The sequence below is a fragment of the Anomaloglossus baeobatrachus genome, chromosome 5, assembly GCF_048569485.1.
Source record: "Anomaloglossus baeobatrachus isolate aAnoBae1 chromosome 5, aAnoBae1.hap1, whole genome shotgun sequence".
NCBI lineage: Eukaryota > Metazoa > Chordata > Amphibia > Anura > Aromobatidae > Anomaloglossus > Anomaloglossus baeobatrachus.
In genome coordinates this window covers 24,666,563-24,685,992 of record NC_134357.1, presented here as the reverse complement: position 1 = coordinate 24,685,992, position 19,430 = coordinate 24,666,563, and the positions used below count along the sequence as shown (strand labels likewise).

The following is a 19,430-nucleotide window of genomic DNA, read 5'->3' as shown; positions in this document are numbered from 1 at the left end:
CGTCCTGTCGTCAGACATTGTGCATTGTATGGGAAATCATTGGCGCCGCTCACCTGGTGATGTGGAAGCAGCAGAGCCCCCCTTTAATCCTTACTTTCTGCACATGCAGGCATTAGTTTTGCATCAGAGGCTTCCTATTGTCCTTCCCACTGATCGCCCATCCTTGCGATGTAGCAGAGGCGTCGTTGCGCACAGCCTGACTGTAGATGTGTCATATCCTTGGCTTACCGTACACTCAGCTGTGACGATGTTCTTTTCCAGAGGAAGATCTGTGGGCAGTGGACACAGCGAACGAACCGTCTGACGTGAAAGCAGAGCCCCCCGGCTGGCACCGGTGCGTGGTGCTATAACCGTGGAGAAGCCGACGACGCAACACAGTCTACGTCTTACACTCAAAAGTACCTTTATTAAAAATAAAACTGTGATCCAAACCCTGAAGATGAGCGGAGAACCATACACGTGGTGCAGATGGAGACATTCACAGCACATACGTGTGGGGGGAGGGGTGTAAGCCCTTAGTGACCACTTGTTAACAGTCATACATGCTGTCATACGTACATAGATAGATATAGAGGACTCTATTGTTACATATATGTTCTGCCCCAATGCCACCGGGCGTCCTGGGTCTTCTCAGCGGGCGGCCCCCCCAGATCACTAGTTATGTGCGCCCATGCATACATACATGTATCATATATAAACATACAGCCCTATGGCTGAGGAGGGGGCTACGCCTGGCTAGGTGAGGTCGCCTTCCATTGACCGGTCTCTTCTCCCGATACTCGTCTCCTCCCACGCACGTGTGTTTTTTTGGGGGGGGTGCAGGGGGTTTAAGAAACGTGGGGTTGTAAACCACCACCAGCCATCAGGACAGTTCCTTCTCTGCGTATATTTGGCCGCTGTGTCCTTCCATCACATGGTCACCACCGGGATCCTGCAGGAGAGGAGAAAGCGTTACCCAAAATCCAAACACCCCCAACAGTCAAGGGCTTAAAACATTCTATTCATTTGGGGGGGAAACCAGGATGGCCACCAGTAGTATGGCTCCCCCCATGTGTACCAGTCAAGGGATAGATTCCTTGTCTTTAATAAGAAGTGATTCTGACAAGGGTTAGTGACTCTTGGAGACCAAAAAATAAATTGGGGGCAGCCATACTGGGGAGTATTGGGGGTAATACTTTACACTCCATAATGATCTGCCAGAGAGTAGCCGCTTTAATGTCACTAAGGGCAATATGAGGCGATGCTTAGTCTCTGGGGTCCCGTGATGGGGCACTAAACAACACGTCATTGTGCCGCACGGACCCCTAGGAACAGAGCATCAAATTATTTGTTTAAAGCAAGAAAACTTGGCAAAGGTGAGAATCTGAGACTGGGTCAGACCGTCTCTAAAATGTCAGGTCTTTTGGTATGCTCCCAGCATATAGTGGGTATAGTGGGGTGTTCCTGGAATATAGTGGATCTAGTGGGGTGTTTCCTGTATACAACGAGTAGGTCTTGTGGGGTGCTCGATTGATATAGCGGGTCTAGTAGGTTGTTCCCGATATACAGTGCGTCTTGTGGGGTGTTCCCGGTATTCGGTGGGTCAATTGGGGTGTCCCCATTAAACAGTGGGTCTTGTGGGGTGTTCCCGATATACAGCCGGTCTTGTGGTGTGCTCCAGGGGTCTTCTGCAGTGTTTCCCATATATAGAAGGTCCTGTGGGGTGTTTTTCCGCTATACGACAGGCCTTGTGGGGGTCTTCCTTGTAAACGGCAGGTCTCGTTGGGTGTTCCTGGTATACGCTGGTCTTGTGGATTGTTCCTTGTATACAGTTGGCCTTGTGGGGGTGTTCCCGGTATATGGCGGGTCTTAGGGAGTATTCCCGGTATATGGCAGGTATTGTGGGGTGATCCCAGTATACAGTGGGTCTTGTGGGGTTTTCCCAGTATACGACAGGTTTTCTGTGTTATTCCCGGTATTCAGTAGTTATTCCAGGCATATTTGGGTCTTGTGAAGTGTTCCTGGCATATGGTGGGTCTTGTGGGGTGTTCCCGGTAGACGGTAGGTCCTGTGGGGTGTTCCCAGTATACATCGGGTTTTGTGGGATGTTCTAGGCATATGTCGGGTCTTGTGGGATGTTCCTGACATACGGTGGGTTTTGTGAGTTGTTCCTGGTATTTGACAGATCTTGTGGGGTATTCCTGGTATATGATGGGTTTTATAGGGTGTTCCAAGGATATTGCGGATCTTGTGGGGTGTTCATGCTATATAGCGGGTCTAGTGGGGGTGTTCATGCTATATAGCGGGTCTAGTGGGGGTGTTCATGCTATATAGCGGGTCTAGTGGGGGTGTTCATGCTATATAGCGGGTCTAGAGGGGGTGTTCATGCTATATAGCGGGTCTAGAGGGGGTGTTCATGCTATATAGCGGGTCTAGAGGGGGTGTTCATGCTATATAGCGGGTCTAGTGGGGGTGTTCATGCTATATAGCGGGTCTAGTGGGGGTGTTCATGCTATATAGCGGGTCTAGTGGGGGTGTTCATGCTATATAGCGGGTCTAGTGGGGGTGTTCATGCTATATAGCGGGTCTAGTGGGGGTGTTCATGCTATATAGCGGGTCTAGTGGGGGTGTTCATGCTATATAGCGGGTCTAGTGGGGGTGTTCATGCTATATAGCGGGTCTAATGGGGGTGTTCATGCTATATAGCGGGTCTAGAGGGGGTGTTCATGCTATATAGCGGGTCTAGAGGGGGTGTTCATGCTATATAGCGGGTCTAGAGGGGGTGTTCATGCTATATAGCGGGTCTAGAGGGGGTGTTCATGCTATATAGCGGGTCTAGAGGGGGTGTTCATGCTATATAGCGGGTCTAGTGGGGGTGTTCATGCTATATAGCGGGTCTAGTGGGGGTGTTCATGCTATATAGCGGGTCTAGTGGGGGTGTTCATGCTATATAGCGGGTCTAGTGGGGGTGTTCATGCTATATAGCGGGTCTAGTGGGGGTGTTCATGCTATATAGCGGGTCTAGTGGGGGTGTTCATGCTATATAGCGGGTCTAGTGGGGGTGTTCATGCTATATAGCGGGTCTAGTGGGGGTGTTCATGCTATATAGCGGGTCTAGTGGGGGTGTTCATGCTATATAGCTGGTCTAGTGGGGGTGTTCATGCTATATAGCGGGTCTAGTGGGGGTGTTCATGCTATATAGCGGGTCTAGTGGGGGTGTTCATGCTATATAGCGGGTCTAGTGGGGGTGTTCATGCTATATAGCGGGTCTAGTGGGGTGTTCATGCTATATAGCGAGTCTAGTGGGGGTGTTCATGCTATATAGCGGGTCTAGTGGGGGTGTTCATGCTATATAGCGGGTCTAGTGGGGGTGTTCATGCTATATAGCGGGTCTAGTGGGGGTGTTCATGCTATATAGCGGGTCTAGTGGGGGTGTTCATGCTATATAGCGGGTCTAGTGGGGGTGTTCATGCTATATAGCGGGTCTAGTGGGGGTGTTCATGCTATATAGCTGGTCTAGTGGGGGTGTTCATGCTATATAGCGGGTCTAGTGGGGGTGTTCATGCTATATAGCGGGTCTAGTGGGGGTGTTCATGCTATATAGCGGGTCTAGTGGGGGTGTTCATGCTATATAGCGGGTCTAGTGGGGGTGTTCATGCTATATAGCGGGTCTAGTGGGGGTGTTCATGCTATATAGCGGGTCTAGTAGGGGGGGGTCATGCTATATAGCGGGTCTAGTGGGGGTGTTCATGCTATATAGAGGGTCTAGTGGGGGTGTTCATGCTATTTAGCGGGTCTAGTGGGGGTGTTCATGCTATATAGCGGGTCTAGTAGGGGGGGGGTCATGCTATATAGCGGGTCTAGTGGGGGTGTTCATGCTATATAGCGGGTCTAGTAGGGGGGGGTCATGCTATATAGCGGGTCTAGTGGGGGTGTTCATGCTATATAGCGGGTCTAGTAGGGGGGGGTCATGCTATATAGCGGGTCTAGTGGGGGTGTTCATGCTATATAGCGGGTCTAGTGGGGGTGTTCCTGTAAAGTATTACCTAATACAGTAAAAGTGGTCCAAGGAAAGAGAAACAATAACCCAGCAATAGGATTACCGGTCAGAGTACGCAGAGCATCGCAGCTATGATAGTAAAATGTCAGCATGTGCAGCGTATTGCAGATCACTGTACGGGGCTGTGCAGCCGCAGGCCGGTCCCGGTGCCCATGCTCACTCTGTCTGCTGGCACAGTGGGTATGTTAGCACCAGAACTGGAAACTACAGCAGTGGAAGAAGGCGGCCGGTTCAGATGAATGGTGTTTTACACCATGTGGACAGTTGGGTGGTGTCACTTACCCGGGATAGAGATGGCACCGGGATGCAGTATGGCAAGGAGACGCTGGCGGAGGCAGAGTGACTGGCAATGTTTGCTGGGACGTCTCGGGTCCTGGCATCATGTGGATGCGGTATTTACCCCAAACTACACATTCATGGCAGTGGTATTGTAATGGCAGATAATGGTCAGAAATTATCGGAGGAGGATCTGGGGCAGAGGCCCCCGGATTCCTGCAGAGCTCTAGTGGAGTCCGGGGGTCAGAGAGGGGGCCGCACAGAACAAGGCAGGGGGTCTTATTGTTCTGGCTGATCAGTGGGTGTATATATTGAGGGTGACGGAGCGATCACTGCAGGCGGGACAGGCGGGGGAATCGCAGGCGCTGTCAGTGCTCTCTGACATCTTGTCAGTGGCCGTACATGATCCATCTTATTACAGTGTCCAATCGACAGACACCGGCGGAGTCGATGTGACACAAATATTAATGGTGTTCTGGACGGTGCAGACGGCACGCGAGGCTACATCCACATCACATGTCTGTAATACACCACCGTTCTGTGCACACAGCTCCTATGCAAACCTATGTGTCTTTATGGTTCCAGACTACAGAAAGCCGCTGTGTAGTGTCACTCTATGGCGCCACATCTGCTTTCTGAGGGTTATTAAAACGAGGGAGAGGCGATGCCTTCATTTAAGAACATCTTCAAATGGTAAATAATGAACAACCAAACTCCGTAGTCACTGACCCCAGAGATGCGTCTGCCATCATCATGATCTGACAACTACCATCACCATGGTCTGACAACTACCGTCATCATGGTCTGACAACTACCGTCATCATGGTCTGACAACTACCATCATCATGGTCTGACAACTACCGTCACCATGGTCTGACAACTACCGTCACCATGGTCTGACAACTACCATCATCATGGTCTGACAACTACCGTCATCGGGGTCTGACAACTACCGTCATCGTGGTCTGAGAACTGCCGTCATCGTGGTCTGACAACTGCCTTCATCATGGTCTGACAACTACCGTCATCGGGGTCTGACAACTACCGTCATCATGATCTGAAAACTACCGTCATCATGGTCTGAAAACTACCGTCATCATGGTCTGAAAACTACCGTCATCGGGGTCTGACAACTACCGTCATCGGGGTCTGACAACTACCGTCATCGGGGTCTGAGAACTGCCGTCATCGGGGTCTGAGAACTGCCGTCATCATGGTCTGACAACTACCTTCATCATGATCTGACAACTACCGTCATCATGGTCTGACAACTACCGTCATCATGGTCTGACAACTACCGTCATCATGGTCTGACAACTACCGTCATCGGGGTCTGACAACTACCGTCATCATGGTCTGACAACTACCGTCATCATGGTCTGACAACTACCGTCATCATGGTCTGACAACTACCGTCATCATGGTCTGACAACTACCGTCATCATGGTCTGACAACTACCGTCATCGCTGTCTGACAACTACCATCATCGGGGTCTGACAACTACCATCATCGGGGTCTGACAACTACCATCATCGGGGTCTGACAACTGCTATCATCGTGGTCTGACAACTGCCATCATCGTGGTCTGACAACTGCCTTCATCATGATCTGACAACTACAGTCATCTGGGTCTGACAACTACCGTCATTGGGGTCTGACAACTACCGTCATCATGGTCTGACAACTACCATCATCGGGGTCTGACAACTACCATCATCATAGTTTGACAACTACCGTTATCATGGTCTGACAACTACTGTCATCATGGTCTGACAACTACCCTCATCATGGTCTGACAATGACCATCGTTGTGGTCTGACAACTACCGTCACCATGGTCTGACAACTACTGTCATCGGGGTCTGACAACTACCGTCATCATTGTCTGACAACTACCATCATCATGATCTGACAACTACCGTCATCATGGTCTGACAACTACCGTCATCATGGTCTGACAACTACTGTCATCGGGGTCTGACAACTACTGTCATCGGGGTCTGACAACTACCGTCATCGGGGTCTGACAACTACCGTCATCGGGGTCTGACAACTACCGTCATCGGGGTCTGACAACTACCGTCATCGGGGTCTGACAACTACCGTCATCGGGGTCTGACAACTACAGTCATTATGGTCTGACAACTACCGTCATCATGGTCTGACAACTACCGTCATTGCTGTCTGACAACTACCATCATCGGGGTCTGACAACTACCATCATCGGGGTCTGACAACTACCATCATCGTGGTCTGACAACTGCCATCATCATGGTCTGACAACTACCTTCATCATGATCTGACAACTACCGTCATCCTGGTCTGACAACTACCGTCATCGGGGTCTGACAACTACCGTCATCATGGTCTGACAACTACCATCATCGGGGTCTGACAACTACCATCATCATGGTCTGACAACTACCATCATCATGGTCTGACAACTACCCTCATCATGGTCTGACAACTACCCTCATCATGGTCTGACAATGACCATCGTTGTGGTCTGACAACTACCGTCACCATGGTCTGACAACTACCGTCATCATTGTCTGACAACTACCGTCATCATGATCTGCCAACTGCAATTATTGGGGTCTGCCAACTGCCATCATGGTCTACCAAGTGTCCTCATCATTGGTATACCGATTGGGGTCTGCCAACTGTCATCGTCAGGATCTACCAACTGCAATCATCGGGGTCTGCCAATTGCCGTCATGATAGACTACTAACTGCAGTCATCGGGGTCTACCAGCTACAATCATCGAAGTCCATCAACTGCCATCGTCGGGGTCTGGGAACTGCAATCATTGGTGTCTGCGTGCCAATGCAGTCGTCGGGGTCTGCCAATGCAGTCGTCGGGGTCTGCCAATGCAGTCGTCGGGGTCTGCCAATGCAGTCATCGGGGTCTGCCAACTGCCCATCGTCAGCCATTGGACCGGTCAGGATGCTGATTTATCTGTCATCCGGTCACCCAGAGGCTCTTCCCCACCCTCTCATAGCTCTTCCTGGCAGTCGGTGACATTGGGATTACCCTCACGTTTCGGTTCCTGTAGTGTGGATGTGGTGGGGACGCACACTCCATTATGATGACAGTTTTGCAGATGTCCCTGCAGTTTTTAGGCTGAATGTGTGGATCGCGATGGATCGCTGCTCCGGTTGTGACCGCAGGATATCACCGGTGGAGCAGCAGACAGCCGCAGTGCTCTGTCTGACCTGCAGGTGTCACTGGTGAGGCAGCACACACTCCACTCAATCGTAAGGAGCCAGAATTAATTTCCTATAAACGTTCGGTTAAACAATCGGCCGTAAATTACCGCGCTGCACCGCGCTGCACCGCTCTGTAAACCTTATTTTGTGCACATTTTATGACACGAGTTATAGCGGAAAGGAAAATTACTCGTCTTCAAGGAAAACGAACCCTCAGACGTTTACTGTAAAATGAGACTTGTAGCTCATATGTCCATATACACAAAACCGTAGATATGATGGCAAGACGCTCATTATTGTGCGATGATTCACAGGGGGGGGGCGCTTTTAATTGCATGGTCCATTATAGCACGCAAACAACTATTATACCAGCAGAATAGTGAGTGCAGCTCTGGAGTATAATACAGGAGGTAACTCAGGATCAGTAATGTAATGTATGTACATAGTGACTGCACCAGCAGAATAGTGAGTGCAGCTCTGGAGTATAATACAGGAGGTAGCTCAGGATCAGTAATGTAATGTATGTACATAGTGACTGCACCAGCAGAATAGTGAGTGCAGCTCTGGAGTATAATACAGGAGGTAACTCAGGATCAGTAATGTAATGTATGTACATAGTGACTGCACCAGCAGAATAGTGAGTGCAGCTCTGGAGTATAATACAGGAGGTAGCTCAGGATCAGTAATGTAATGTATGTACACAGTGACTGCACCAGCAGAATAGTGAATGCAGCTCTGGAGTATAATACAGGAGGTAACGCAGGATTAGTAATGTAATGTATGTACACAGTGACTGTACCAGCAGAATAGTGAGTGCAGCTCTGGAGTATAATACAGGAGGTAACGCAGGATCAGTAATGTAATGTATGTACACAGTGACTGCACCAGCAGAATAGTGAGTGCAGCTCTGGAGTATAATACAGGAGGTAACTCAGGATCAGTAATGTAATATATGTACACAGTGACTGCACCAGCAGAATAGTGAATGCAGCTCTGGAGTATAATACAGGAGGTAACTCAGGATTAGTAATGTAATGTATGTACACAGTCACTGTACCAGCAGAATAGTGAGTGCAGCTCTGGAGTATAATACAGGAGGTAACTCAGGATCAGTAATGTAATATATGTACACAGTGACTGCACCAGCAGAATAGTGAATGCAGCTCTGGAGTATAATACAGGAGGTAACTCAGGATTAGTAATGTAATGTATGTACACAGTCACTGTACCAGCAGAATAGTGAGTGCAGCTCTGGAGTATAATACAGAAGGTAACTCAGGATCAGTAATGTAATGTATGTACACAGTGACTGCACCAGCAGAATAGTGAATGCAGCTCTGGAGTATAATACAGGAGGTAACTCAGGATTAGTAATGTAATGTATGTACACAGTCACTGTACCAGCAGAATAGTGAGTGCAGCTCTGGAGTATAATACAGGAGGTAACTCAGGATCAGTACAGGATCAGTAATGTAATGTATGTACACAGTGACTGTACCAGCAGAATAGTGAGTGCAACTCTGGAGTATAATACAGGAGGTAACTCAGGATCAGTAATGTAATGTATGTACACAGTGACTGCACCAGCAGAATAGTGAGTGCAGCTCTGGAGTATAATACAGGATGTAACTCAGGATCAGTAATGTAATGTATGTATACAGTGACTGCACCAGCAGAATAGTGAGTGCAGCTCTGGAGTATAATACAGGAGGTAACTCAGGATCAGTAATGTAATGTATGTACACAGTGACTGCACCAGCAGAATAGTGAGTGCAGCTCTGGAGTATAATACAGGAGGTAACTCAGGATTAGTAATGTAATGTATGTACACAGTGACTGCACCAGCAGAATAGTGAGTACAGCTCTGGAGTGTAGTACAGGAGGTAACTCAGGATTAGTAATGTAATGTATGTACACAGTGACTGCACCAGCAGAATAGTGAGTGCAGCTCTGGAGTATAATACAGGATGTAACTCAGGATCAGTAATGTAATATATGTACACAATGACTGCACCAGCAGAATAGTGAGTGCAGCTCTGGAGTATAATACAGTAGGTAACTCAGGATCAGTAATGTAATGTAGACGGCCACCAGACGGCCAGACGGCCACCAGGGGGCAGAGCACTGCATCACTGGACCACCATAAAGAAATATTCTGGCCCAGCTGGTCACAAGGGACAGAACACTGCATGACTGGACCATGAGGAATATAATACTGTACTACTAAACTACCAAGGCAGAAAAACCACGCCATCGCCAGACCACCTGAAATAGAATTCTGGACCACCAGAAAGTTGATACTGTATCACCAGACCATGAGGGACAGGACATGGCATCACTTGCTCACCAGGAATATGATACTATTCCACAAAGCCACCAAGGACAGAAAGTTGCATCAGTGAACCACCAAGAATAGCATACTTCACCACTTGATACCAGGAATTTGATACTGTATCACTAGACCACCAGGAACAGAACACTGCATCACTTCACCACCAGGGTCAGAATACTGGACCTGCAGAAACATGATACTGTAATATAAAGCTACCAGGGACAATAATGGACAACAGCAATATGATATTGTACCACCAGGAACAGAACAGTCCATCACTGGGCTACCAGGATCAGAAACATGATACGGTAATACAAATCCACTAGGGACAATACTGAACAACCAGGAATATGATATTGTACCCCTAGACCACCAGGGACAGCATACTGCATCACTGAGCTACCAGGGTCAGAATACTGGACCAGCAGAAACATGATAATGTAATACAAGAGACAATACTGGAGAACCAGGTATATGATATTGTACCACTAGACCACCAGGAACAGCATAGTGCATCACTTCACTACCAGGATCAGATATTGGACCAGCAGAAACATGATACTGTAATACGAAGTCACCAGGTACGATCCCGGACAGCCAGGTATATGATACCATACCACTAGACCACCAGGAATAGAAAACTGCATCAGTGAGCTACCAGGGTCAGAATATTGGACCAGCAGAAACATGATAATGTAATACAAGGGACAATACTGGAGAACCAGGGATATGATATTGTACCACTAGACCACCAGGAACAGAAAGAACACTGCATCACTGAACTACCAGGATCAGGATACTGGACCAGCAGAAACATGATATTGTAATACAGAGCCACCAGGGACAATACTGGACAATAGGAATATGATACTGTACCACTAGACCACCAGGAACAGAATACTGCATCACTTCACTACCAGGATCAGAATACTGGTCTGGCAGAAACATGATTTTGTGATACAATGCCACCAGGGACAATCCCAGACAACCAGGTATATGATACTGTACCACTAGCCCACCAGGGTTAGAACACTGCACCAGGTTTAGAATACTTGGCTACCAGAGTCAGAACATTAGACAAGCATAAACATGATACTCTAATACAAATCCACCAAGGAGAATCCCAGACAACCAATAATATGATACCATACCACTAGACCGCCAGGAACAGAAAACTTCACCACTGGACCAGCTGTTATGATACTGAACCACCAGGGGCAATCCTGGACAACAGGAATATGATACTGTACCACTATACCCCACAGGAACAAAACACTGCATCACCTGTTATGATACAGTACCACCAGGGACAATAATGGACAACAGGCATGATACTGTTCCCCTAGACCACCAAGAACAGAACAATGCATCATTTGGCTGCCAGGATCAGAATACTGGACCAGCAGAAACATGATACTGTAATACAAGAGACACAATACCAGAGAGCCAGGGATATGATATTGTACCACTAGACCACCAGGGCTAGAATATTGAATTAGTGGCAATCGCTGTTTTCTATTGTCTTACTTGCTTGTCCTGCAGGGAATGCCTCTCTCGTCCAGGCTAGTTTTGAAGTCTCCCAGCTTTAAAGGGTGAAGCCCGGGGATATCGGTGTCCGGTGAGAGGTCCGTGAGCGGTTGTAGGCTTCCTTCCTCCGGTAACGGGCAGCGGTCATTCCGGTGACGTCTCCGCTTCTGTTTGCGCTCACAACTGAGGGGGAAGATGAGAAAGGAGCATGAAACAATATCAGTCATCGTATCCCGTCACCAATAGGGGGCGACACCCGCCTGTCCCAGGTCTGAGCCCCGGCGTAGGCTAGTGTCACACTTGCGTTGGGTTGAATTCGCTGGGTCTGTTGCTGCGTCGTTTTGACGCATCCGTTATTTTTGTGTTGTCAACGGATCCGTTATTTCACAGGAATAATTCCTGTGACATAACGGACTTGTTGCATCCGTTAGGCGTCTGTCTAACGGAATGTGTCGTCTCCGGTTTGTTTGTTTTTTCTTATTTTTTTCATGCTGCGCATGCTCAGTAGAAATTAGGGGAATCCAGCGGCGGATTCCGTTGTAAAGCACTTTTCAATGGAATCCGCCACCATAGGGATCCATTATAACTATTGACGGATGTAACGGAATCCGCTGCTCGGCGTCATTTTAACGCAAGCAATTAACGTTACATGCTGCGTTCCTTCCGCTTGGCGGAAGCAACGCAGCGTCGGCCAGCGGAAGCAACGCAGCGTCACCCAGCGGAAGCAGCGCAGCGTCACCCAGCGGAAGCAACGCAGCGTCACCCAGCGGAAGCAACGCAGCGTCACCCAGCGGAAGCAACGCAGCGTCGGCCAGCGGATGCAACGCAGCGTCGGCCAGCGGAAGCAACGCAGCGTCGGCCAGCGGAAGCAACGCAGCGTCGGCCAGCGGAAGCAACGCAGCGTCGGCCAGCGGAAGCAACGCAGCGTCGGCCAGCGGAAGCAAGGGAGCGTCGGCCAGCGGAAGCAACGCAGCGGCGGCCAGCGGAAGCAACGCAGTGTCGGCCAGCGGAAGCAACGCAGCTTCGGCCAGCGGAAGCAACGCAGCATCGGCCAGCGGAAGCAACGCAGGTCCATCACTCGCAATCCGTCGTCCATACAAGTCTATGGGGAGCATCGGAATCCGTTAACGGATTCCGCTGTTTTCCAAAACGGCGGATTGCAACTGAAGGAAAAGAACGCAAGTGTGAAAGTACCCGTACACAAATGGCCGTAATGCCCACACATGATGGAGACGCTGGAACATTGTGATTGAATTTACCGGGAGGATTTGTGTCCTGGCAGCGCCGCTGGCTGCGGAAGCCATGCATGTAAGTGGCAATTTACAGAGCCGCTAAAATTACAGAGCGGGAATAGTGCAAATCCTCAGCACAGACGTGAGGAGATGAGATCAGCCTGGAAGGAGCCTGCGAGGAGATGAGATCAGCCTGGAAGGAGCCTGCGAGGAGACGGCCAGGAGCGGAGGAGCGGCGCGGACACCGCTTATCACTAGCATCACCAATACAGGAAGCGCGGCCGCCAGCGAGAAGCTATATTCTGGACGGCTTATCCACAAGTCACCGACAGATCATATAATGTTATGGACTCATCGGAAAACCACAATAAATCATTCTGAGTGATCGCCCGGAATTTAGTGATTCCACTCTATAAAAAAGAGGTTCTTCAGCAGCTGCTATGTGTGTCATAGAGTAGATGCTGCAAAATATCAAAATGCCCACCATGTCTGCCGCAGAACCTCATAACGCAACCTACAGACGCTGCAGAACCTCATAATATACATCTCAGCTGCTGCAGAACATCATCATACACACCTCAGCTGCTGCAAAACCTCATAATACAACCTACAGACGCTAAAACTAGGAGAACCAGGGGACATGACCAGCAATAACTCCTATATGCTCCTATATACCGAATGGAAAATAGCCCCAATAATAAAGCACATAATGTACAGACAAATCAAGGACGCATCAGCGTATATCCTAAGGTGCAGGGCTAAAGATCAATTAAGTCCTCAGTGCATGGAGGAGTCAGGTCATGAACCAAGATCCCAGTTAATAAATAGACAGGTAGGGCTAAACAATGTCTAGAGGTAATTGGTAAAATCCTGTCTTAAACTCACCCATAATGGTTGGCGTGGAGCTTGAGAAAAACGTGCCCCAATGCGCACGTTTCGCTGTCTTCTTCGGGGGGCCGTGGAGTCTCCTAGTTTTAGTTCATATATTTAGGGTGTAGTCATAACACAATGCTATATTTGGTTTTACATCTTGCCCTCCCTCGCTTAATTCAACCTACAGACGCTGCAGAACCTCAAAATATACACCTCAGCTGCTGCAGAACATCATAATACACACCTCGGCTGTAGCAAAACATAATACACACCTCAGCTGCTGCAGAACATCATAATATACACAGCTCAGCTGCTGAGGAACCTCATAATATACACTTCAGCTGCTGCAGAACATCATACTACACATCTCAGCTGCTGCAGAATCACATCATACACACCTCACCTGTTACTATACCACTTAGGGCTCACTCACACATCCTTCTTTTTGCCGGTTTCGCGGATCCGGCGGGCTCCCGTACAGTGAATACAGTACAATGACAGCGCAACAAGCGCCAGTCACGTGCTGTCATGTGACCGGCGCATGTGACCCGGAAGTTACAGCGCTGTCATTGTACTGTATTCACTCTACGGGAGCGCGCCGGATCCGCCAAACCGGCAAAAAGAAGGATGTGTGAGTGAGCCCTTAGCCTGTGCAGAACATCATATGACAACCTACAGCTGCTGCAGAACCTGATAATACACACTTCAGCTGCTGAAAAACATCTTAATACACATCACAGCTGCTGCAAAATCTCATCATACATACCTCAACTGTTACTATACCACTTCATAGCACATCATATTACCTCAGCTGCTGCAGAACCTTTTAATATACACCTCAGCTGCTGCAGAACATCATAATATACACTTCAGCTGCTGCAGGATTTCATCATACAAACCTCAGCTTTTGTAGCGTCTCGTATTGCACAACTCAGCTGCTGCAGAGCCTGATAATGCACACCTCAGCTGCTGCAGAACCCCATCATACGAACAGCTGCTGAGCAACCTCATAATATACACATCAGTTGCTGCAGAACATCATACTACACACCTCAGCTGCTGAGGAACGTCATAATATATAACATAGCTTTTGCTGAACCTCATAATATACACTTCTTCTGCTGCTGCAGAACCTCATCATACATACCTCAGCTTTTGCAGAGCCTCATAACACACACCTCAGCTGATGCACAGCCTTATAATACACGTCTAAGCTGCTGCAGAATCTCATCATACATCATTCACACCTCACGTCTTACAGAAACTCATAATATACACCTCAGCTGCTGCATATCCTCATATTTCCTCAGCTGCTGCAGAAACTCATAATATACACCTCAGCTGCTGCACAACATCATAATATACACTTCAGCTGCTGCAGAACCTCATCATACAAACTTTAGCTTTTGCAGAACCTCATCATGCACAGCTCAGCTGCTGCAGAGCCTCATCATACACAGCTCAGCTGCTGCAGAGCCTCATCATACACAGCTCAGCTGCTGCAGAGCCTCATGATGCTGCAGAACGCCCTGATATATACAACAGCTGCAAAAGAAACTTATACCGCTCTCCTCTGCTGCTGCACAACATTAGAATAGACACATCTCAGCTGATGCAGAGACTAATTATATAGTTCAGACCTGGAGTCTAGATAGCTGACTTTGCCATATATATTCTGGATCAATTCTTTGTGGTTTTCAGGATCTCTGCTTGCTGTCGGTGAATAGGACTTTGCCATGTGATGGATGTCGAGGCGCCCGGCTCCTTACAGTTGAGCCCCTTCCGCTTTGAGGTCCAATGTGTAGGATTGTGGGAAAGTGTGATAAAGCCGCCGACCCCTGGCACCGCTCATCCCCCTGGCACCGCTCATCCCCCTGGCACCGCTCATTCCCCCCTGGCACCGCTCATCCCCCCTGGCATCGCTCATTCCCCATGGCACCGCTCATTCCCCCCTGGCACCGCTCATTCCCCCCTGGCACCGCTCGTCCCCCCTGGCCCCACTCGTCCCCCATGGCACCGCTCATCCCAAATTGGCACTGTTCATCCCCCATGACACCGCTCATCCCCTTGGCACCGCTCATCCTCCATTGCATCGCTCATCCCCCATGGCATCGCTCATCCCCCATGGCACCGCTCATTCCCCATGGCACCGCTCATCCCCCATGGCACCGCTCATCCCCCATGGCACCGCTCATTCCCCATGGCATCGCTCATCCCCCATGGCATCGCTCATCCCCCTGGCACCGTTCATCCCCCATGGCACCGTTCATCCCCCATGGCACCGCTCATCCCCCATGGCACCGCTCATCCCCCCTGGCACCGCTCATCCCCCAAGGCACCGCTCATCCACCCCTGGCACCGCTCATCCACCCCTGGCACCGCTCATCCACCCCTGGCACCGCTCATCCCCCCAGGCACCGCTCATCCCCCCAGGCACCGCTCTTCCCCCATGGCACCGCTCTTCCCCCATGGCACCGCTCATCCCCCATGGCACCGCTCATCCCCCCATGGCACCGCTCTTCCCCCATGGCACCGCTCATCCCCCAAGGCACCGCTCATCCCCCATGGCACCGCTCATCCCCCATGGCACCGCTCTTCCCCCATGGCACCGCTCTTCCCCCATGGCACCGCTCATCCCCCAAGGCACCGCTCATCCCCCTGGCACCGCTCATCCACCCCTGGCACCGCGCATCCCCGGCGTCCCCCCCCCCAGTATACGGGGTCAGGGATTTGTATTGAAGAATCATCGCACCATAAAGTATTTTTATGATCTAAATAGTGATGTAGAAAATTCAAGGTGACATCGCAGCCGAATAGATCTGTAATGTAATTTGTTCTGTGGGGGAAGCAAAGTTCCTCAGCTCTGCTGTGCCGAGGAAGTCACGCAGAAGGACACAGCAGGGGAGCACTCAGCGCCGCTACAATTAAAGGCTCATAATGGCTGCCAGTCATTTATCCACAGTAAGTGCGTGCGTTTTACATGTCTCAGATTATGCAACGACATAGGCGCGATGGCGAATACGGATCTATCAATGTTACTGTATTATGTTTCTCCAACCAGTGCACGACAGGCCTCGTGCTGCCTGCATGTCTGCCCCTGTGTGATTATGTGTATACAGCTGGTATAACATAAGCTTATTCCCTGGAACAAGCCGGTATAACCTGGGCATCTCCTGTATATAATTATATATGTACAGCCGGTATAACCTGGACATCTCCTGTATATAATTATATATGTACAGCCGGTATAACCTGGGCATCTCCTGTATATAATTATATATGTACAGCTGGTATAACCTGGGCATCTCCTGTATATAATTATATATGTACAGCCGGTATAACCTGGGCATCTCCTGTATATAATTATATATGTACAGCCGGTATAACCTGGGCATCTCCTGTATATAATTATATATGTACAGCTGGTATAACCTGGGTATCTCCTGTATATAATTATATATGTACAGCCGGTATAACCTGGGCATCTCCTGTATATAATTATATATGTACAGCTGGTATAACCCGGGCATCTCCTGTATATAATTATATATGTACAGCTGCTATAACCTGGGCATCTCTTGTATATAATTATATATGTACAGCCGGTATAACCTGGGTATCTCCTGTATATAATTATATATGTACAGCCGGTATAACCTGGGCATCTCCTGTATATAATTCTATATGTACAGCCGGTATAACCTGGGCATCTCCTGTATATAATTATATATGTACAGCCGGTATAACCTGGGTATCTCCTGTATATAATTACATATGTACAGCCGGTATAACCTGGGCATCTCCTGTATATAATTAAATATGTACAGCCGGTATAACCTGGGCATCTCCTGTATATAATTATATATGTACAGGTGGTATAACCTGGACATCTCCTGTATATAATTATATATGTACAGCTGGTATAACCTGGGCATCTCCTGTATATAATTATATATGTACAGCCGGTATAACCTGGGCATCTCCTGTATATAATTATATATGTACAGCTGGTATAACCTGGGCATCTCCTGTATATAATTATATATGTACAGCTGGTATAACCTGGGCATCTCCTGTATATAATTATATATGTACAGCCGGTATAACCTGGGCATCTCCTGTATATAATTATATATGTACAGCCGGTATAACCTGGGCATCTCCTGTATATAATTATATATGTACAGCCGGTATAACCTGGGCATCTCCTGTATATAATTATATATGTACAGCCGGTATAACCTGGGCATCTCCTGTATATAATTATATATGTACAGCCGGTATAACCTGGGCATCTCCTGTATATAATTATATATGTACAGCTGGTATAACCTGGGCATCTCCTGTATATAATTATATATGTACAGCTGGTATAAGCTGGCATCTCCTGTATATAATTATATATGTACAGCTGGTATAACCTGGGCATCTCTTGTATATAATTATATATGTACAGCCGGTATAACCTGGGTATCTCCTGTATATAATGATATATGTACAGCCGGTATAACCTGGGCATCTCCTGTATATAATTATATATGTACAGCCGGTATAACCTGGGCATCTCCTGTATATAATTATATACGTACAGCCGGTATAACCTGGGCATCTCCTGTATATAATTATATATGTACAGCCGGTATAACCTGGGCATCTCTTGTATATAATTATATATGTACAGCTGGTATAACCTGGGCATCTCCTGTATATAATTATATATGTACAGCTGGTATAACCTGGGCATCTCCTGTATATAATTATATATGTACAGCCGGTATAACCTGGGCATCTCCTGTATATAATTATATATGTACAGCCGGTATAACCTGGGCATCTCCTGTATATAATTATATATGTACAGCCGGTATAACCTGGGCATCTCCTGTATATAATTATATATGTACAGCCGGTATAACCTGGGCATCTCCTGTATATAATTATATATGTACAGCTGGTATAACCTGGGCATCTCCTGTATATAATTATATATGTACAGCCGGTATAACCTGGGCATCTCCTGTATATAATTATATATGTACAGCCGGTATAACCTGGGCATCTCCTGTATATAATTATATATGTACAGCTGGTATAACCTGGGTATCTCCTGTATATAATTATATATGTACAGCTGCTATAACCTGGGCATCTCGTGTATATAATTATATATGTACAGCCGGTATAACCTGGGCATCTCTTGTATATAATTATATATGTACAGCTGGTATAACCTGGGCAACTCCTGTATATAATTATATATGTACAGCTGGTATAACCTGGGCATCTCGTGTATATAATTATATATGTACAGCCGGTATAACCTGGGCATCTCTTGTATATAATTATATATGTACAGCTGGTGTAACCTGGGCATCGCCTGTATATAATTATTTATATACAGCTGGTATAACCTGGGCATCGCCTGTATATAATTATATATGTACAAATGCTATAACCTGGACATCTCCTGTATATAATTATATATGTACAGCTGGTATAACCTGGACATCTCCTGTATATAATTATATATGTACAGCTGGTATAACCCGGGCATCTCCTGTATATAATTATATATGTACAGCTGGTATAACCCGGGCATCTCCTGTATATAATTATATATGTACAGCTGGTATAACCTGGGCATCTCCTGTATATAATTATATATGTACAGCTGGTATAACCTGGACATCTCCTGTATATAATTATATATGTACAGCTGGTATAACCCGGGTATCTCCTCTATATAATTATATATGTACAGCTGGTATAACCTGGGCATCTCTTGTATATAATTATATATGTACAGCCGGTATAACCTGGGCATCTCCTGTATATAATTATATATGTACAGCCGGTATAACCTGGACATCTCCTGTATATAATTATATATGTACAGCCGGTATAACCTGGTCATCTCCTGTATATAATTATATATGTACAG

The 19,430-nt window shown here is 47.7% G+C and overlaps 2 protein-coding genes across 7 annotated transcripts in view; one reads left to right on the top strand and one right to left on the bottom strand.

Annotated features, from left to right (window-relative positions):
* The window catches only part of LOC142310704 (uncharacterized), a 66,221-nt gene extending 65,600 nt beyond the window's left edge, over positions 1–621 (top strand). The window contains exon 13 of one of the 2 annotated variants that reach the window (XM_075348301.1): positions 262–621. In XM_075348301.1, the coding sequence (XP_075204416.1) occupies positions 262–350 (89 nt within the window). In that variant the 3' untranslated portion in view covers positions 351–621. The remainder of the gene's footprint in view (positions 1–261) is intronic. The other variant, XM_075348300.1, reaches the window with a different exon arrangement.
* Positions 387–19,430, bottom strand: part of PIANP (PILR alpha associated neural protein) — a 33,664-nt gene continuing 14,620 nt past the window's right edge. For all 5 annotated transcript variants that reach the window (XM_075348304.1, XM_075348307.1, XM_075348305.1 and 2 more), the window contains exons 5-6: positions 11,385–11,567; positions 387–931 (exon numbers count right to left, since the gene is read on the bottom strand). In XM_075348304.1, the coding sequence (XP_075204419.1) occupies positions 910–931; positions 11,385–11,567 (205 nt within the window). In that variant the 3' untranslated portion in view covers positions 387–909. The remainder of the gene's footprint in view (positions 932–11,384; positions 11,568–19,430) is intronic.